Source organism: Diaphorina citri, unplaced genomic scaffold, assembly GCF_000475195.1.
Source record: "Diaphorina citri unplaced genomic scaffold, Diaci psyllid genome assembly version 1.1 scaffold91, whole genome shotgun sequence".
NCBI lineage: Eukaryota > Metazoa > Arthropoda > Insecta > Hemiptera > Psyllidae > Diaphorina > Diaphorina citri.
In genome coordinates this window covers 75,144-96,611 of record NW_007377528.1, presented here as the reverse complement: position 1 = coordinate 96,611, position 21,468 = coordinate 75,144, and the positions used below count along the sequence as shown (strand labels likewise).

The 21,468-nt window shown below is 37.8% G+C and overlaps 2 protein-coding genes across 2 annotated transcripts in view; one reads left to right on the top strand and one right to left on the bottom strand.

Annotated features, from left to right (window-relative positions):
- Window positions 1–308: 308 nt before the first annotated feature.
- Window positions 309–21,468, bottom strand: part of LOC103524294 (neuroligin-2-like) — a 33,288-nt gene continuing 12,128 nt past the window's right edge. The window contains exons 2-7 of the mRNA XM_026833379.1: window positions 11,540–11,728; window positions 11,054–11,118; window positions 9,098–9,249; window positions 8,710–8,810; window positions 8,350–8,496; window positions 309–1,329 (exon numbers count right to left, since the gene is read on the bottom strand). Of these exons, the coding sequence (XP_026689180.1) occupies window positions 578–1,329; window positions 8,350–8,496; window positions 8,710–8,810; window positions 9,098–9,249; window positions 11,054–11,118; window positions 11,540–11,728 (1,406 nt within the window). The 3' untranslated portion in view covers window positions 309–577. The remainder of the gene's footprint in view (window positions 1,330–8,349; window positions 8,497–8,709; window positions 8,811–9,097; window positions 9,250–11,053; window positions 11,119–11,539; window positions 11,729–21,468) is intronic.
- LOC103524290 (fatty acyl-CoA reductase wat-like) lies at window positions 2,519–3,321 on the top strand. Its single transcript, XM_008489303.3, has 2 exons — window positions 2,519–2,772; window positions 3,210–3,321. Exons 1-2 carry the CDS (start codon window positions 2,537–2,539, stop codon window positions 3,298–3,300), a joined length of 327 nt encoding a protein of 108 aa, XP_008487525.2. The 5' UTR covers window positions 2,519–2,536; the 3' UTR covers window positions 3,301–3,321.

Genomic DNA, 21,468 nt, shown 5'->3' with positions numbered 1-21,468 from the left:
AATTTACCAACAAAATTGTTACGAAGGGCTCACAACTCACAACAAATCCACTTGAAAAACAAACAGTACGAGTACAGTTACCAATAATAATTATTTTCGACAAAAATATAGTTACATACAAACACAATCATTTTAGTTTATTTTATAATTTTAGGAAGCTATTCATACAATACTTATGAATAGGTTTTTTTTTTTTTTTCTTTTTTTTTCTTTAATAGAAAAAGTGAATTAAACATTTATTAGGTACTAACTTATCACTAATTTTATTTTAAATCATTTTTTTGTTAAACAATTAGGTATATGAAACATATATGTAATTAAATTACTTAGAAAAGAACATCCACAATATCAGTTATATTGTGAGGAACACATTTACAAAATACACAATGAATCAATCAATCTATGAACAAATTGAACATGAATTAGGTACAAAACATTACCCAATTGAAAGATGTTAGCAAAATGATGATTCTTTCATATGTAAATTGGTTTCACATGAGGTAGAACCCATCAGTAATAAGGAACTCTTGGACACAATTGTATTCACTTAGTTTAATCACAACGAAGACATTAACTCTCATACAGATATCTCCTGGATTTGAACTCTCTTCTTCATGAGGTTTGGCGGCGTCTGTGGACAGTTCTGCTGCCTGAGTATACTAGGGTTCCCTGGACATCCGGCTGGGGGTTGGTTTTTGGGCGGAGGGGGTGGTTCAGGAATGGAAGGACTAGTGACATCGGTGGACTCGTAGCCCGGTGGACAAATGTCTGGTCCACCCAGGGTGCCAGACGAAGGTCTCCTGGTCCCTGAGGGTGGGGAACATTTGAAGTCCTGCAGGGGCAAGTCCACCATGGTGGAGACTGAAGGGTTCATGGATTCGGAAAGGGCATGTTTAAATTCTTCGATTGAGCTTGAGCTAATGCTGTTGGCGTCTGGACCGCCAGCGTGAATGTCTTCTTTCCGCTTCTTCGGCTTTTTCTTTTTCTCCCGCGACCGATTCTCTCGTTGCCGACAGATCCTCGCCATGATAAGAATATTGAGGAGGAGCAGGAGAAGACCTACGGTAATGGTAACTATGAACGCGGTGGCGTAGTGTTGGTATTGATTGTTGGCGTATTTCTTGAGGATGTTGGTATTGATATCCTTGGTGGGTCGCACCATATCCACTGCAGGACCTAGGGAGGTGTTGACACACTCTGTAGTGGTGATGTCAGGTTGAGCTGTGGCTGAGGTAGGTTGAGTGGTGGAGGTGGCTTTTGGTCGACTCGTGGTGGTGGGTTCGGGCATGAGGAGGTTTGGTCTGTACAGGGTCTGAGGTCTCACCGAACCTGGGAACAAAGAAAAATAAAAGTCGATTAACAAATAACCTCTGAAAATAATGTATACCAACACTATTCTCTGTCTCTGTCTCTCTTCTTCCATCAATTTTCATACAGGTTCACCATTGCATCAAACTGTCCACAAATGACCTCAAGCTGTACATTTTACAATTGCAATAATATGAAATAATTACGTTTGCAATACACTGCTCCATCACAACAGCACTAGGTATAATCATAAATTCATTATAGCATTGTGAAACATTCCCAATAAAAATACCCCCAAATATCCTTGTGTAAATTCTGCACCAGGTTTAAAATACACGGTAATGCTATCCGGGGTAGTTAGAAGAATTTGGGGGAAATTTCGCTATCTTTTTGTAACCTGAACACCTGTTGTCGCTGAAAATTGAAGCCATTATGATTTTCTACTTCACTGTTTACTTTAACTCCTCCTCCTCCTCTTCTTCTTCTTCCTCCTCCATTTTCTCTTCTTTCTCTCCATCCTGCTACATATCCCTCTTTCTGTCATTGCTTTCCATCTTCCCATTTTCATCCTTTTACTCTGTCTTCTCACGATTCTTCCTCCCACCCCCTCTTTTTCCTGTATCTCCCTTACTTTCTCTCTCTCTCTCTCTCTCTCTCTCTCTCTCCTCTCTTTCTCTCGCTCCTCTCTCTCTCTCTCTTACATTTAAGTATAAACTTTGTGAAACATCTCTTCATTGACCTTTTCCACCCTCAGTTCATATTTATCACCAATCTCTTCTTTCTCCCCTACTTCGCACCCACTCTTCACAATTTTCACTCTCTTATTTACATGACACAGATTTGAGGAACCTGGTTGGAGGAGGAGGAGGAGGAGGAAGAGGAGGAGGAGGGGAAGTAGGAGGAGGAAGTGTTATGTGAACCAGGATATTTCTTCATTAAAATTGACACACTCCTTTTTTCTTCATTCTCTTCCTCGTCCTCCTTCTGGCTTTTCTAATCCTCCTTATTCTCCTACCCAAAGGTATATAGGTACATTAGGTACCTTTCTTTTCAATTTCGATACATGTGAATTGCCTTCATACGTACATTCGTCTCGGTTTGGGCAAAAGAGTATAAGAGCAGCGAGGTCTACAGTTCACAGAACTACTACATTGTTTAGAACTGGGAGTGATTCAATTTTTTTACTTTTTTCTCTTCCATTTTCAGAATGATCAAAATCTACAATAAAATGGAAAAGTTAACTTTGCTTCTGAAATCCTTTACAATGTGTCAATGGAACTTTGATGACACCAATGTTCAAAGATTGTGGCAACAACTTGAAGCAAAAGATCAAAAATTGTTTCCATTCAACGTGAAAGATTTGGACTGGGACGATTATGTGGAAAATAATGCACGGGGCATTAGGCTGTATGTTCTTCAAGATAAGAATGAACATAGGCAATTTGCAAAGCGGCGATACTTGATGTAAGTGAGCTTTTGAGAAATGAGTTCATAAGTACAAAGTTAAAAAATATATACAGGGTGTTGCATTCATCGATGTCAACCTGAAAATGGCGAATACTATAGGTCAAGGGCTACAAAAAGGTTCCCGACAACTTTTTCGAAATCCCCAGAATAACGGAGATATTCGCCATTTTGTATTATTTTCAAGTATCCCGACCTTGCTCTTGCAAACTTGGGCTATAGAGGAGACTGCCCGGATATATTCAAATCCATGAACATTCTTACTTTACCTAGTATTTATATTTTTGAGTGCCTTCTCTACGCCAAAAAGGTCCGGGGTGATCTGATCACCATGCATGTATTTGTATTTTAGTTTTCTTTTTTAACTAGGACACGGAAAGTAACGATAAGAAGGTTCTAACTGATACTGTACCTACTTACTATTTTTATTATTTCAGGTTGCGAGCGGCCAATGCAATGCTCTGGACATCACTGACAACAATGTTGGTTTATGGTTTATCTAACTTGATGCCGAAGAGCAAACTTTAATAATGTTCAAGCGATGGGAAATGGGAAATCTTACCTTTGGAGTTTTTTCTCTGGAGTGAAGGTGACGGTGGCTGAAGGTTGGATGCTATTTCAGACTGCTGTATTTTTTCATCACTTTTCAACTGGCCCGAGTTAAAGCTGAAACAAGTAACAGTTAAACAAACGCATTAGAATCTTATAAAGTAACGTTGAAAACCGTCTACCTACCTACCTAATTTGTGTGGGGTTAAACAGGCAGGTACTTATTCAGAGAGTTCAGTGAAACTAGGTATATGTATTTCTCGTTATTATAAAATTGTTGCAAAAGATCAGTTGAATACCGGTAAATCGTGAACTTTGACGTCACGGCATACGCTCCCGTAGGCGATGACGTCATAATCCATGACTCCCGCTCCATTTGTTTGTGCGCAAGCGTTTCTGCGCATTTTGACGTGAAATCTGACGTCACAACTCTTCGAACTTTTTCATTAGAACGGCAATTAAAAATTAAATTTTCGACCTTTTAAAGTTACTTTTTTCGAGTTTTGATTTTTCACAACTTTTTACGTAGGAATCGACCTTTTATTAATAATATTTTCCCAATTGCAACTCCTCCATTGTGACTTTTTTATACCCATAACTCTACAATCCTGGAGTGTACCTATAGTTGCATTATTGAATTCTCAGGACAAAGGACTGAGGTTCGAGTCCCAAAAGCAGCAGCAAAACCGCCAAAATTTCAAACCTTAAACTAACCATCAGTAAGTTTTGGAGTAAGTTTGTGAGTTAGCAGGGTCAGTACTGCCGAGGATCACATTCTCTCCTTTTAAATACATTACTTTCCTTCCTATAGGATAAGGAAAGTAAAAAAAGTTCCTTTTCGTGCAGGCACAGATAATATCTATTTGTTGGGACATTAAGACCCTTTATATTATTATTTATTAATTATTACATGACTATTTCCCAATCAAAGGACCTACTTATCTATCTTTTTCAGTCTCATGGAAGGATGGCCCAACACATACACCTTTTCCAAATGTCTCACAGAAAATCTCATACTTCAGTATAAAGATAAATTTCCAATCGCCATTGTAAGACCATCACAAGGTAAGATTTCATCAGATTCATAATGACTTCATTGGGTAGTAAAGTAGACAAGCACCTCAATATAGAGAGCCTATTTTGTCTCATCCCGTCCATGTAACTGGCGAAATTTTTACTAAACTAGATAGTGAAATCTGACGTCACAACTCTTCGAACTTTTTCATTAGAACGGCAATTAAAAATTAAATTTTCGACCTTTTAAAGTTACTTTTTTCGAGTTTTGATTTTTCACAACTTTTTACGTAGGAATCGACCTTTTATTAATAATATTTTCCCAATTGCAACTCCTCCATTGTGACTTTTTTATACCCATAACTCTACAATCCTGGAGTGTACCTATAGTTGCATTATTGAATTCTCAGGACAAAGGACTGAGGTTCGAGTCCCAAAAGCAGCAGCAAAACCGCCAAAATTTCAAACCTTAAACTAACCATCAGTAAGTTTTGGAGTAAGTTTGTGAGTTAGCAGGGTTTTCCAGGTCTCTTGCTACAAATGGGTAGGTACTATCTCTGCATGTATTGTATAAGATTCTACAAATAAAATAAATAAAAATATAAATAAAATAAAATCGAAAATGTGTGTTGATTTTCAATGAGCTCTCGACATCTTCTTATTCTACTTTGTATGCTCTCTCTCCCTCCCTCTCCTTTCTCTTTCTCTCTCTCTCTCTAGCTTTCTCAAACATGCTATCAACCTGGAAAATTTCACATTTACATTCTAATACCCCTTCCCCTCTCTCCTTCTCTATTCTACTCCCCCCCTTCTTCTCCTGATTCTCATACGAAATCCTATTTGTACAAAATCAATCTAGGAGTATACACTGTGTGAACGAGATGACGAAGAGGAAGTTAAGAAAGAAGGAGAAGGAGAATTCGGAAGAAGCTCTGGATAAGAAGGTTAAGGAGGAAGAGAGGGGAGAGAAAAACAAGATAATACAAGAGAAGGAAAAGAATGAGAATAAGGAGGTTAAGAACTAGATTCTAGAAGATAGAGGAGGAAGAAGAAGAAGCTGGAGAAAAAGAAGAAAATATAGAAAAGAAAAGAAGAAGGAGAATAGAAATAAGAATAAGAAGAAAATAGTTGACAAATACGGAGGAGAAGATGATGATGATGATGATGAAGAAGGAGAAGAAGAAGGAGAAAAGGAAGTGGATGAGGTGACAAAAAAGTTCTCACTTCAATATTCACCTTCAAGTCGAGAGCATACAAATTGTTACATAACAACGTGGAGGAGAAGAAGAAGGAGGAGGAGAAGAAAGAGGAGGAACAGAAATAAGAAGAGAATCAAGAGGGGGAGGAGGAGGAGCAGAATAACAGTTAAAATGGGAAGTGTAATACGTAGTGTGCAGGAAAATGTAAGAAAAAGAGGACAAGGTTGAGTTGGAAATAACTAGAAAAACAAGAAGAAGAAGGACTAAGGAGAATAAACAGACAAATAAGGAAGAGAAAGGGGAAAGGAGAGAGAGAGAGAGAGGGGAGAAAGAGGGCGCTATAGAAGAGGAGTTAAGGAGGAGGAGAAAATAAAGGAAAGGTCTGTAAAAAGGAACAAGAATGTGGAAGGAAGAGGAATCAGCGAACGATTATGTTCGCGGATTTGGCAATTTTGTTCGCGGATTTCGCGATTTTGTTCGCGGATTTTGCGATTATGCTCGCGGATTTCGCGATCATGTTCGCGGATTTGGCGATTTTGTTCGCGGATTTGCTATCCTGTCTTCCTTCTCTCTTCGATTTCGGGACGATAAGACCATAGCAGTTACAATTCCCTCTGTCAAACCTCTTAAAAAAAAAAATAATAAAAAAAAAACTCCTATGTAATTTTGTAAGTGGATACGGATATGATCATATATAACTTGATGATTCTGCACGTGTTCTTACTAAGGGATTTTTATCCCTTTCGGGTCTGTCTTTGATAAAGAGGGATTGAGGGATTTTAAGGGATTTTTGAACATTTTAAGGAGCCCACGTTACTTTCAGTAGCTACAAGATAATATCGTAATTATAAGATACTGGAAGATGTCTATAAATGTCAGCTTTAGTACCTACCTAAATAAAGGCTAAAAAGGGTTTATTTTCTTTGTAGGGTATTGACTCTCAATCTCTAGTCTCTACCTAAATACATCACTTGGCTAAACATCCATTACTTTATTTGTTCAACCCCTTTCCACATGCTCTGTTGCTCTGTTTCGAGCATACAACCCTTCAATAGAAATCAAAGTTCGCTCTCAATAAATTCTTTTTATTGTTTTCTCTTCTCCTTCTTTTTCCGTCTCTTTCTGCGTCTCCAACCAGTATTGTACTTTTTTTCTCCCACGTCTCTCCCCCCCTCGCCCCTTTCCTGTTTCCTTTCTCCCTCTCTCTCTCTCTCTCCCTCTACATAAAATATCAATCCATCTATCTCTCTATTCCTTTCTCTCTCCTACCTATCTTTCTATCCTTCCTTGTATCTATCACCTCCTTCCCATTGCCCACATTTCTCTCCCTCTCTCACTTTCTACCTCTCTCTCTCTCTCACTTCCTATCTCTCTTACCGCTCTCCCTCCCACCCTCATCATTTCACTCGATAAGTTTCAAGCAGTCAGATTTTATTTCCGCTGTCTGTGTTTAAACTGTTTTCAATTACTCCCACCCCCTCTCAATCCTACCCATAAAACAGATAAAAGAAAGAGGGAAGGAACACCCACCCCCTTCCTAGCCCCGAGGAAAGGGGAGGAGGATAGACTTGTAGCCATGAAGTAGGAAGGAAGATAAAACAGAGGGGATATTGACCTCTCCTAGCCATAAGGAAAAAGAGTGGGAGAGTTCGTACCCCTCCTAGTCGTGAGGAAGGAGAAATGATGAAGGGGAAATGATCGAGGGGTTGGAGGGGAAATAAATGAGGGGAAACTATAGGTGGGAAGGAGAGGTGGGTGGAGGGGAGGGGAGGAGATTCAGATTTCTCAATTAGCAAACGGAAAGACATAATAGTCAGAACTGGGTGAGATCATTATTATTAATCACGCTATTAGCTGATTAGACTCTCGTCAGACGGAAACTCATTAAATGGGAAGGGAGGGGAGTAGAGAGAGGGAGAAAATGGGAGAAAGGAAGGGGAGGAGAAGAGAGGAAGAAAAGAAAAATGTAGGGCAATCAGAGACGAGAAGCGAAAGAAAAGAGAAAGAGAGAAAAAAAGAGAAAGAAAGAGGACAGAGAAAGAAAGAGGACAGAGGAAGGGGAACTTCCTCGTCCTCTGTGGGAATCCAAAGGAAAAGGAAGAAAAAGGGAAGGGATGAGAAGAGACAGTCGGGATGAAAATCCTTGGGATTTTGTAGTATTGAACCTTCAAATATTGCTATGGGTAATCGGACTATAAAAAATAGGTCGATACAAAGGATTTTTTTCTAATCCAACTTAATGAGAATGGAAAATCCCTTCAGTCTAGGTATATAAGGTTTAGATTTAGACTCTGAACACCTCCACTTCTCACAGACTGCCAAAAAACTCCCACAGTCTAAAAACCCAGATTAGTGCTCAGGGAGGGGAGTAGAGAGAGGGAGAAAATGGGAGAAAGGAAGGGGAGGAGAAGAGAGGAAGAAAAGAAAAATGTAGGGCAATCAGAGAGAAGAGAGAAGAAAAGAGAAAGAGAGAAGAAAAGAGAAAGAGAGAAGAGAGAAGAAAAGAGAAAGAAAGAGGAAGAGGAAAAAAAGAAGGGGAATCCAAAGGAAGAGGAAGAAAAAGGGAAGGGATGAGAAGAGACAGTCGGGATGAAAATCCTTGGGATTTTGTAGTATTGAACCTTCAGATATTGCTATGGGTAATCGGACTATAAATAGGTCGATACAAAGGAATTTTTTCTAATCCAACTTAATGAGAATGGAAAATCCCTTCAGTCTAAGGTTTAGATTTAGACTCCTAAACACCTCCACTTCTCACAGACTACCAAAAAACTCCCACAGTCTAAAAACCCAGATTAGTGCTCACTAAACTTACCATCATAATATTGAACACCGTCTTCCAGGAAGTTGTGATGTCGCATACTCAAATCTTCCACCCCCGGCCTATGTAGCTGAGGTATCAAATTGAGCCACAGGGACATTTTGTGCCCCCGGTAGTGATTCCTGATTTCAGTCTTTGAACCTGAAATCAGACGTAGACAATCCAATACAATACATACCTACTTACCTACTTCAAAATGTCAAATATCAACCAAGGTAAAACAATTTGTATGAACGCCTGGAATTTCATTTGAGTTATGCAATGTGCTAGCTTCGAACGTGCATTTCTTTGTTTCTTCAGAGAGGTAAGTATCTAGGTATACCTAGTGATTTGGCTAAAACTTTTGGTACTTACCCAGCTCGAGATACAGCTGATTAATTGAGTCGTAGGTATCCCAGAATGGAACTTGATGGTTTGGATCTAAACTAGCAGGTGGGGTGGGTCCGTTTGGATCCCTGAAACAGAAGTGAAATGGTACAATCATCAAGATTGGAGGTAAAATGATTTGAAAGTTTGAAACCAGAAGGAAAATTATAAAATTCTAACGCAATACATTCCGCCCGGGGCGAATTTTATAGTTAACAGAAACGAGGAGTATTCTCGGAACTGCTGGCTTTCTAACATCCTGTTTTCCTTCTCTCTTCGCTCTACGGACTCTAAGACCTTAGCAATTACAGTTCCCTCTATGAATAAACCTCGAGAGAGAAAGAGAGAATACTTTATCAAGCATGCAAAAACTCACCCTTTCCTGGCGAAATTGGCAATGTAGTGGATAAGTTGTTTGGAAATGGCAGCATCTTGGTCCGAGTAGTTGTGAGGGAAGAAAGGTCCTCCATCTACCAATGGGAGACCCAAAACATAAGGCACATCCTCCCCCCGGACACTACCGGTCCTCTGGAAACAGACAAAATGGCGGACAATTCGTTAGGTAGGGCACAAATCGAAAATGGAGCCATAACATTCTATTCGTTATGATAGATCTCTCCTTTTTCGTTTTCTTCTTCCTCTCTTCTTCTGCCTTTTTTCGCCTTCTTTTTCTTCCTTGTCTAACTCTTCTAGGAAGAAAATACTCCTCTTCTTCCTTCTCTTCGTCTTCTTCTTCCTTTTCTTCTTCTTTTTCCTCTTCATTTTCTTCGTCTTCTTCTTTTTATTCCTTTTCTAACTCTTTTTCCTCCTCCTTCTCTTCTTCCTTTTCTTCATCTTATTCTTCGTCTTGTTCGGCTTCGTATTCTCCTTCTGCTTCTTCCTTTTCTTCTTCTTCTTTTTGCGCTTATTCGTCATAATAATGTACTTTTTATCACTCTGGATGTAGGTAAGGGGGTACTAACCTTGCTTCGTTCAGAATTCTTCTCTCATCCGTCTGAACTAGAGCATTTCCCTTGCTCCCTTTTAGAATTTTTCAAGTTTACATAACACTTACCTACAAATAAATACATTTATAATTTTTTTTCATATTCTAGGTCGCTGGTAGAAATTCCATTATAAACTATGACAAAATCAGGCTTAGGTACCATGCCAGTGACAAAAGCTCGTCGAATGCACCAGTTTTCGATGTTGTATGCACCAGTTTTCGATGTCGAATGCACCAGTTTTCGATGTTGTATGCACCAGTTTTCAATGGATCAATGGAATTAAGCAACAATACACTTGGTTTCTATCCGGATGGGTGACCATCTGGACAATCGCACCCTGCTGTTTTTTCCCGGCCCCACCCAGGCTGGATAAGATTAATATGAGGATGTGGAAGTTCCTCAAGTCGTCACCGAACGGAGGGTAAGAGCCCTGCCACTAAAAACCTCAACAATTCTGCAGTGACGTCAAATCTTTTTCAGACAAAAAACAAAGCTATTTTTACTCCTATAAGTAGGTGTAAGTATGTAAATTGCATCAAAACACACAGCATAAAGTGCACCCGAGACTAGCACAACAAAGTGATGGTTATTCTTGGAAATATTCTTCCCTCAATACAAGCACCGCCTTACCCACGAGTTTGTTTTAAGTATTTTTAGCTTCGAAACATGCAAAAACTTTTATAATATACAAGAAAAAGTTTCAACTTATCTGCATAAGTATTAGTACGAGTATCTCTCGTGTCTCTTGTTTAGAAAAAAGATTAGCTGTAACTCTTAAAGTTGAGTAAAAAATGATAGCGCAGAGAGAAAAAACTATAAGTTATGTACTTATAGTCGAATTTTCATGCCTTTTACTCCTCATGCCGAGATAAATCAAGTAATAGGGGAAATATCTAACTTTATAGTTTTTTTTTCCTTTCGGAAAGGAAACCAATTCCGATGGTGCACCATCTTGGATTCCCTATGGTTTAGTACAGGCTCTATCACACCAAGACCCTGACAGTTACAGTAAAGTTCCCTTTATATCAAACATCTAAAAAATGAATTAAAAAAATACTTTGCTTATTATAGGATCTGGAAAGTAAAAATAGTCGAGGTAAAACTTAGAATTCACTTCGTTCATTCAAATAGATTATTAGACTAACAAAAAATCCTAAAATTTTATTCGATTACAAAGTCGTTTTCATTGTTTGCATTTGATTTGCATGTTTTTTTTTTTTTTTTTTTTTTTTTTTTTTTTTAAAAAAACCTTTTTCACCCCTATATTTTTAGTTTTTTCTCTCCCCCCCCTCCCCCTCGGTCTTTGGGTCACTCTTTCAGAGGAAGTTCTACAGTTCTCTGGGAACACTGAAACCCAAATTAGGCTCCTTCAACCTCAGTAGTGCAGTGGTTAACGCGTTGAACTTGGGATCTGGAGGCATACATTGAATGGCTAAGAGTCAGAGCAAACTAAGTCCAAAAAAAAAGCGTTATGAGATAAATGGAGTTGAAGGTTAGGACTATTCAAAGCTTGAATAGAGAAAGCCATTTTCTTTTACTCTCATTTCAACTTACTTACTTATCCGTGACCAGGGCCTAGACGAGCATAAGTCTGCCCAATACTGCCTCTCCAGCTGAGTCTGTCCTGGGCTGCATCCGTCTCATTTCAACACTAAAGTGAAATTACCAACCAATTAAAAAGAAAAACTAAGATCTTTTCGTGTTGTTTCCAACGATATACAATACTTAGTCCACTCTGTCTCTTACCCATGCGATTATGCTTAACACAAATAAAAATTCATTAAAAAAAAAAAACTTTTTATCTCGCTCACCGAAGGCCAACCGGTTCTTACCTTTCGCCACAGGCGACACAGCCAGTATATTAGCCAGAGAGGCTCCTGTACCATGACCCATCAATGTTATCCGGTCAGGATCGCCACCAAACGCATGCAGATTCTCTCTCAACCAGTGCAAAGCGGCAACAATGTCCATCAGACCGAAATTACCCTGGGCACTCCCTCGGGCGCCCGTTTTGAGAAATCCTGGAAACAGAAGAAAAGTTATACTTGTTGAAGAATTAATTCAATATGAATGTTAAGTGTAGGACCTAAACGCTTCTTTCAAATGGCTGCGTGAAAGCTAGGTAGATACCTATATAAAATAATAATGTTAAGCGAATGTTAAGCGAATAATAATGTTAAGCGAAAATAAATTAAATTCAACAAAAGTATATTTTAAGTACTTTCATCAAAGTAATGAAAGCCTTTGATCTTGTGAAAATAATACGTAGGTATGTACCTAATTGTGAGAATTTTCCACGGCTGTAGCTACTCCTATTTGTTGGACTATAATGAATGGCTTTTATGTAGAATTCTTTAAAACTTGGGTATTCAACCTATAAGTATGTATTTGTATTTAAACATTTGTTACCATACCAACCTATAATTTTATTGCAGAGAGAATTTGATGCTGAAAAGAGTTTAACCTACATTGGCATCGTTCATAATGTTATGATTATTTTTATTATTATTTGCATCATGTATGCATTCTTCACGTTTCTGTTGAGATTGACGACAGGAAAAATTTATTGATTCAGAGATTGCGACCCCAGACTCCCGTTCTAGGTCGTAATCCCCATCAGTTTCTCGAGAGAAGTCTCTCTGGAAATCAGATCTCATGGCTTTGAGCAGTTTGAGCTCTATTTCTCATACTGAGTTACTGACTTCCTTCTTCCTAGAAAAGGATAGAATATACCTACATATTTCCAAGAAAGTAATAAAATAAATATGAACATGGAATGAATTGGTTGCTCTGTAAACCAGAGAAACTTTGTTGGATTAAATTTTTCAGGACCGACACTTTTGTAGAGGACAATTCGAACTCCATTTACAGTGGAAATTATATTTACACCCCCCTTATGATTATTACTATAATACCTACCTACGTATGTACATAATACATAATACTGAAAAGAAAATAATAAAATTGACATCGGTGGAAGGGAAAAAATCGACAAAGTCGGATTGTCGGATACAAATATTATACAGATTTCCCCATAGAATCAGCACGCACCAAACAAAATATACAACGAGCACATAATAACACACAACGTGCCCCAAACTTTACACGTCTCCAAAAAGGAAGTTACATACAAAGAGAACACAACTCAAAACAAACTTCAAACTTACTCCCTCTTAGGCGTACGTTTTGGAAAAAACTTTTTACCAGCTTAAAGAGTGATTTAAGATATTTCCGAATCTCGCTTCTTGGAATAAATTATTGTGTACTTACCACACCATGCCTTTAACTTCGAGCTTCGAGACGTAAATAATCGACCTCAAACTTTGTCATCCCTGCTATGATAAAGTAACTTTACATAATGATAAAGTAACTTTACATAATGTTACGCTATTATTGTTAGTTTATTTTATAATGCCCTCATTATTCTGAGCTTTATTTATTTATGTAAATCTAGTCATTCTAGGCCGGGTATTGTGGGTGTAATAAGCGCCATAATTCAAGGTTTGTATTGTGTTTGTGTAATAATATGTAGGTACAATTATTTATTATAATTATTAACATTTTATCTATAGGTATAATTTATTTTTTTATGTGCCCTTTCTGCTTTATGCTCTTTCTTTCTGCTCAGAGAAAATTCACTTGGGAAGGTAAGTACTTTAAATTAAAAGTCTAATTTAAAATCAAAGGAGTGAAAAGTTCAAGTACTGTTAGAAGGTTAGAACGTCGAAATTATTCTGTTGTTTCCATCAAGAACTTCAATTTCTTGAGCGTTTGACTTTTCTGTAACGTACTTGGATATAAGACGGCGCTCTTTTCATATTAAATTGTGCTTAAATTAAATTTTGAATTTTGTTTTTAGACTTTGAAAACTTCAAAACTTGCTTGTGAAAAGACCTAGCGACCTATTTTTGTCGAGTGAAATGTTCTTGGATTCTTTCGTATAATTTTCATTCTGTAGGTACTACAAGACAGAGAAGCATGGAGAAGAGTTGCCAACCAATCCTTGGATTGAGTTGATAGATAGGTACTACTTACTTTTGGGTGAGTAGGTATTTTGTACGATAATCGTAATTGCTCACTGAAAAGTTTGAATGAAAGGTCCTAGCATTTTTTTATGAATCTTGAAATTTGCATTTAATGCATCCAATCGTACAATATTTGCCCCACAACCAAATGTCACCCTCAAAAAGATCCATTCTCTTTTGTTGATCTAATGAGTATGATAACAAACGCCGAAAACGTTGAAATGGAAAAGGCAAAGAAGAAGAAGAAGGAGGAGCAGGCGGCGGAGGAGGACGAGGAGGAGGAGGAGGAGGAGGAGGAGAAGAACAGCTAAATTTTCACGAATATTTCATCCAAATCTAAACTGTTCCATTCTATTGAGAGAGTGAGAAAAGCAGAGATTAGAGAGAGGAGGGAGAGAAAAAAGGGGAAGAAGGAGGGAAGAAGAGGAGGAGGAAGAGGAGGAGGAGGAAGAGGAGGAGGAGAAGGAGTTCCACTCTGTTACATTCGATGAGACAATATTATTTGAACGTTTTTGATTTTGATTGATGATTTCGGAGTCGGAGTTAAACTGCTCGGGTCGTGAATTAATATTGACAAACTTTCTGGACATCGCTTCTACTCGATCATAAAGTCTGTAAACTAATTGTGGACAGTTTGAATTGAACGGGACGTTGGAGTGAGATAGGAAAGGAAACAGATTAGACCAGGATAGGGCATACAGGATGGTCGAAAGAACGGAGAAAAATGGACAGAGTTAAAACGGATAAATTTCAAGGTACCATGAAATCACGGACAGTAAAATTTCTTCAGAAAAATCTGAATTCACTGGGAAGATTTTCATAAAAAAAAGTCGAACCTGTCTAATTGGGACCCGTCTAAATTTGAAACCTGGATGCATGGGACGAAAATTGTGGCCTTCTCATAAAAAAATCGCCTGTTCTTCTTGTTTTCAGTTCTGATTTTTATTCTGATTCAAAGAACTGAGCTTTGAGCACGTGAAAGTAAATTTACAAGAAGTTGACTATAATAGAAGATAACTATACTTAGGTATCGTCTATTATGACTATTATATTAACGACCTCATTTTCAGGAGTTTTTTCAAACACTCATTGTTTTCTTTGGACCAAAAAGTTTTTGCCTTTTCATTGTCAGACTGTTTATTCTCTCTGCCGCTTTGCTTTCCATACAGTGTGGATCACCATAATACATAATAAATTGTCTAATTTCTTCCAACAATGATAGAGCAGTTGCGCTTACTTGGGTAAGGTTTCTGAAATGTCCACCCTGAAGAAATGCACTGTAGTACCGGGGTGGGCATTTCAGACGAATTTTCTGTTAAAATAAATAAATAAATAAAGGGTAAGGTTTCTAAGTCAAAGAGCAGAAAAAATGAGGAACTAGAGCATTTTTTTCTTCTATAACTTCTAGATCCGGAAATAAATCGATTTGAAAAACACCGGTAAATCTTGAACTTTGACTCCTGTACGCGATGACGTCAGCTCCTGTACGCGATGACGTCATAGCATACATGACTCTTATACCCACAACGTGCTCAATGCGCTCACGGTACACAACAATGACCAATGGCTCATCCTGTATTCACAGCATAAACTTTTCCATTTCAAGAACATACTGATGTGGTTGGTGAGAGCTTTTCATAATACAGAATTTATATCCGAGTTCACACAGATAAAATGCTTTTGTCCTGATTTATTTCGCTCAGTTAGAACAAAAACGGCGGAAAACAGATTTTGATAACAAACTTTTTGGTCTTTTTTTCGACTGAAAAAATAAAAATGTCGTTTTTCGTAAATATGCTCATAGGTTAGCAAAGTTTTGCAATAGAAAGTAGAGATAGCAAAGTAGGTATATTTACCTTTCGAAACAGTCTGTTCCTTAGAAACCTACTTTTATTCTTTTTCCCATTTTCCACTATATGAACACGGACTTCGTTTTTAGAAGTGGGACTTGGAAAAAAGAAAAAAATAATAATAGTAATAAATAAAATGAAAATCTAATTTTTAGTGCAAAGAAGCTCATTATTTGGTGGGCAGCAATAAAACCTAATAAAAGGCATTTATTTGTTCAAGTAAAGCTTTTGTAAATGTCCGATTGCCCACCTCAAAATAACTCTTCTAAATGGAATAGTAATATTATGTGTTAGGATTGTGGTAATCTTTAAAAATACTGTAGTAATATAGAAAGTAAAAAAGCGCCTTTCTTTCCAGACTAGAATCTGCTTATTAGGAACATGTATGTTCGTAGGTACTATATAGAGAACTTATACTTAGGCACATAGTAGGTGCTTCTAAATTGGTTTCTTGCCAAAGAAATTCTTGGGACTTCAAAAGTAAAAGATATAAATTCAGCCTTCTCTTCCGAACAATATCCCAGGCTGTGAAAGCAGATGATAGTCTTAAAGTAAAGAATACAGGGTGGGATGATAATAGTGGGCAGTTTGCCAGGCCTAGCTCCTAGCTTGACGTACATTTTATTCTATTTTTATTAAGATACCTAGTTAGGTATTTCGTTTATTTTATTTCACTTATTTACTTTTATTTTATTTCAACCCTACTTTAGCCTATCCCTGTTCATGTAGAAATTGTAGAGTCTCTCTAGTGATCAAACTACTCAAAAGTTCAGAAATTCAGGGGACCTCCCTTGATTCTCCTTCCTCCTTTCCTTCCAGAGGACCTTACAAGATCCTTCCATTTTCCCCCTTTTCGTCCACAACTAGCTAGGTCGATCAGTCGATCCTATTGTCAAGAAGCTACTTGGCAATTTACCGCCCATCTGAGTTTTTTACGGAAGAGATTTATCTCAAGGAACACAGAGAGAGAAATTCGTCCTCTCTTCTCACGAGTTTCATTTATCAAAGTCTTGAGATATAAGGAAATAAAACAGACAGACAGAAGGGGATATTTGACTTACAGCTATGGTCTTTGAATAACAATAAGATGTATAGTCCAGCTGGAGAGAGAGAGAAAGAGAGAGAGAAAGAGAGAGAGAAAAAGAGAGACAGAAAGAGAAAGAGAGAGAGAAAGAGAGAGAGAGAAGAGAGAGAGAAAAAGAGAGAGAGAGAAAGAGAAAGAGAGAGAAAAAGAGAGAGAAAGAGAGGGATAGGCTGTGAGATAAAAAATGGGAATTCCAGTAAATAATGTCATCTTTCATAATAAAGTAAGGGACTACCTTTTCCTTTATATCCTTTTTAGAGAAGCAAAACTGAAAAAAGGCCCCTTTGGAATTTCCTTTGAAATGTCAATCTGAGTTACCTTTGAAAGTTGAAAGAGAAAACGTATTCTGAGTGCCTGAATAATTTCCTAATTGAGCAAAGTGCCAAAAAGAACTCGAAAAGATACCACCAAGTCGATCGACATTGCCTGAAACATGTCACTCTCAGTATAGGCGCACCTTCAAAAGTAGGTACTTCATTGGACTGCAGGTACCTAACTTTTATAGATACCTACATAGATATTAGATAGCTATCTAGGGTGAATGGCCGTACCTTGGTTCACTTTTTACATTTCTATTTTTTAAATTTTTTCTGTTCATCCCAGGAGGGCAAATAAGGGCTAGAAAAGTACTTTGGTTTGTTGTCCATCTAATTATTTTACTTTTGGAATGCCAGTATGTATGAGCTTTGCGTGAAATGCATTCTACAAAGTCAATTTTTTTTGAACCAAGGTACGCCCTACTTACGTACCTTGGATCACCACATGTCGTACCTTGGTTATATCTAATTTACATGGGGAGTAAGTGGAAAATTAAGGAAAATTAAAAATCAATTTTTTTTTTATGAAAAGTAGAAAATGAGTCTTTATTGTTTCTTATGTAATATAAAAACGGAACAAACATAAATTTTAGGCCAAAAAACAATTTTTTATCAATTAGGGTTACCTAAAAATGAGATCTAAAAAAAAAGACTATTTAGGTATGGATAATCTGTAAGATAATCTGCTTCGAGGTGCTGCGGTGACTATGTAGGTAGGATAATCTGTAAGATAATCTGCTTCGAGGTGCTGCGGTGACTGCTCTGACAGCATTGCCCAATGCCGCATTGCCCATGCATCTTTGTCCACAGGGGCGCGCTTTATTCCGTTCTTACTGCGAGGCATTTTTATCTGAAACATTTTTTAAAAAATGGTCAAATATTGTTATCTAGTATATTTGTGTTATCACTTTCGTAATGTCACAACTAGTCAAACCCCACAGTGCTAAATTTCACTATGCTGTGGCGGGACTCGAACCAAGGACCTACGGGTCACAAGTCCAACGCCTTATCCAACTAGCTATTGAGGTTGGGGTTGAAAAAAATTGGTCATTTCCACATAATGAACCCAACGTACCTTGGTTCACTCTGAAATTCTCATTAAAAACTCATGAAACTTCTTTGGAAAACATGGGAAAAGTTCTTTTTTTGGTATCCAGTAGTTTACCAAGATGTAGTGTACTTATTAAAACCACTCTTATTCAGATAGAACGTGCATTTCACGCTAAAACGGACAAAATGAAAGTGTGAGAGAATTACCAAAATTACCTTGGTCTACAGATTTTTTTGAAAAATTAAACCATTCTTTAAAAACTCGATAGAATTTGAATTCTTTTTTACCTCTACAGTAGCAGAAAGGAAGATCTATAAATTAAACCCGGTTTTGAAGACCTAGACTGTCATTTTCCATTTAAATTTAACACTGAAAGAGATGATCACTATCAACCTAACGTACCTTGGAGCGATTCAAGGTACGTCAGGTAAAATGTATTCATGGTACGACACCATCACATTTTTTACATTTCTTAAAAAAAATATGCTTGTAACAGATTTAAATTAAAAATAATAAGCAGAAAAGACTTACCACCGTTAATTCTTCAAATTTGAATGACACTCAGGCACCTATCTCTTTCCGCTGAGAAAATAACTGGAAAAAATGCGACTTGAAAAAATTTACTATGCACCCTCCAAAATTTCACAACGAAATAAAAACGTAAACAATGATTTTAGAGACAGATGATTTCAACTGGATGGCCTTTAATGCAAATGGCATCGACTAGTATCACCCGCTGGGCGCTAGGTAGCACCACAAAATAGTTATTAAAAATGAACCGAGGTTCGTTATGCCCAAGGAACGGCCATTCACCTATAAAGCGTAGAACCTTCGTTAACAAAAACATAGAGCCATAAAAAGTTAACTTTGCTCTGATTTCTGTCGAGTACCCACCTGGGAGGAAGGATTATAGGGAACTATTAAGTGTTTCAATAGTAGATAATATATACCTACGTAGATACCCTTAGACTTAAAGAGTATCCTGTAATAGGGTATCATGATAAAAAGGGACTTTGTAAGCCCTATCTATCTATACCCTGGTTGAATAAACGGTGTTGGTTTGACCCTTGCTCCCAATAAAATTATTATCTAGGTGCCTACCTATCTAGGTAGGTATTAGGTATTACGTTTTTTTTTTTTTTTTTTTTTTTTTTTTTTTTTTTTTTTTTTTTTTTGTGATATCCACTAATACATTATGGATATTTTCACCTTTTTGTTTGTGCAATGTGTAATAGAAAAGGATCCATATTACATAATTTTTCTTTCAGAAGAAAAAATCGACACCAAATAAATTAAAAATAAACTAATTTATTTGATAAAAAACTAAAAACTCAATATTTTCGCTCTAAATTAAATCGCTTAGCACCGGTATTAGTCTCAAATTCATTGGAATAATACTAACGAAAATGGTATAATTTAGTCATGACTCTATCACTAGTATTTGAAAATGTAAAAATTGAAGGGTTCTTTTCAAGGAGAGCCTTAAAAACTAAAGTGGAGCAAAACTCTTGTAATTTGAGCAAAACTGCTTTGATGTTTTTGATTTCCATTGAAAAGTACTGGGAGGACTTTACAAAAACTCTTGTATCTTGAAGAACCATGGAGATATCAACATGATTTTAGAGGCAGATTCTCAATAACATTCCTCATGAGAAAAACAGTTTTTGCCCAAAAAGGGCGTAAGTGGGGCTAGGTCTTCTTCCATAAAAGTTTTCAATTTTATCCCGTTCATCTTGCAACAACCGGTAGAGGAAAATTATTATGCAAAATCCCAGCTTTATGCATGGGATTAAATCCCCGAAATATACACTATGATATTAATCCCTTTTGACTTTCAGGAAGGAGATCTCCAGAGAGGAAGAGAAGACAACGAAAAGGGAGTGATAGAAAGGAAGAACAGAGAGAAGAAGAAAAGGAGAGGAAGAGAAGATAGAGGGGGAGAGAGAATGTGAGAAACAAGAGGGAGAGCGAATGAAAGAAGGAAAGGAAGAAGAGATAAAAGGAGTGAGAGAAAATGAGACAAGGAAATAATAAGACAAAGAGAGAGAGAGGGAGAGAGAGAGGGAGAGAGAGAGGGAGAGAGAGAGAGAGAGAGAGAGAGAGAGAAAGAGAAAGCTATAGTGGAGGTAAAGTTTTACCTCAATACACATTTCACTAAAACCTTGGCATTCAAAGTCCTCTAAAAATCAAACCGTTGAAAATAAACGTGAACATAGAAAGTTAGTTATCCCGCAACTTACTTCGCCTTAAAATGGCCCCTCCACTACCCCCTACCTAGCCTACCCCAAAATTCACCCTTACTCCCTCCCTAGGCTTCCGGAGTCAATCCTAAGGTGACCGCTTGCTAAGACTTCCTAAAGACCACTAAATTGTGGTGCTGCCTCCTTAGACAAACTTCACCCCAGAAACAAAACTTATTCCCTGTAAAATAATTCAGCCCTGTGCTCCCTCTTCCAAACTCCCTCTCCCGCTACTTCTCCTTTTTCTCCTCCTCTTCATTATCTCCCACCCTTATCTCCCTTCCATTCCCTCTCCTCTCTCAACCTCTTTTGTTACCCTCCTCTTCTGGCACAGTTTTGTTCTAATTTCCACACACATACTGAACGTTTCTTTTCTCCTTTCCAGGCCTTCTCTCTCTCCTCTCTAAACCTATCCTAGGATCCTACCCTCCCGCCCTTCCTCCCTATTACCCGTTCTCATATGCACTCCTATCCCTCCCCTCTATCCCTTTCTCCTCTTCATTTCCCCTCCCTCACTTTATTTCCCCCAATAGTCCCTAATCCTCTTAGAAAAAGTTCCGACAAACACAACAACTTTTGAGCTCAAGAGGAAAAGCACCCCTGGTTAACATAGTGCCGAAAATATAGGGAGCTTTTCGGGGGGTTTTAGGTGAACCCTCCTTTCTCCTCCTCTGGCAGAAGAAGGTCCCGGGTTCGATTCCCAGCTGGGTTAAACCGGTTTGATCTCTCTGCAGTGTGCTTAAAGTTTGGGTCACACTCCTAATTGAGTAGCTACGAGTAGCGACCAGTGGTGGCATTGTCAGTGTAAAAAGATTGATAATGAGAAAAACAGTGAAGGAGGCACTTTGTAATACTGTGGTTTTGATACCCTCAAAAACTGTGAACAGGCTCTCTGCTTCAAAAAAAGCCCTGATTTGCCCCTACACTAAGTACCTACCTTTCAGTAAGAAATGTATTTTTCCTCAAAACTTTCAAGTATCCACACGTATCAACTTTAATGCCATTTTTACGAAACTTGTTCTCAACTTTGTGAGCCTTTGGTTCTTCTGACGCCGCACCGCGCAGTGGAGTTGACACTTCTCACTTTCGCGAAATTCAGAGAGATTAAAGTCGTCACAGAAAATAATGAATCTATCACAGAGAGTGATAAATGGGGTGATAAATTCAAGGGTGGGGTGGTAGAGAATGCCATAG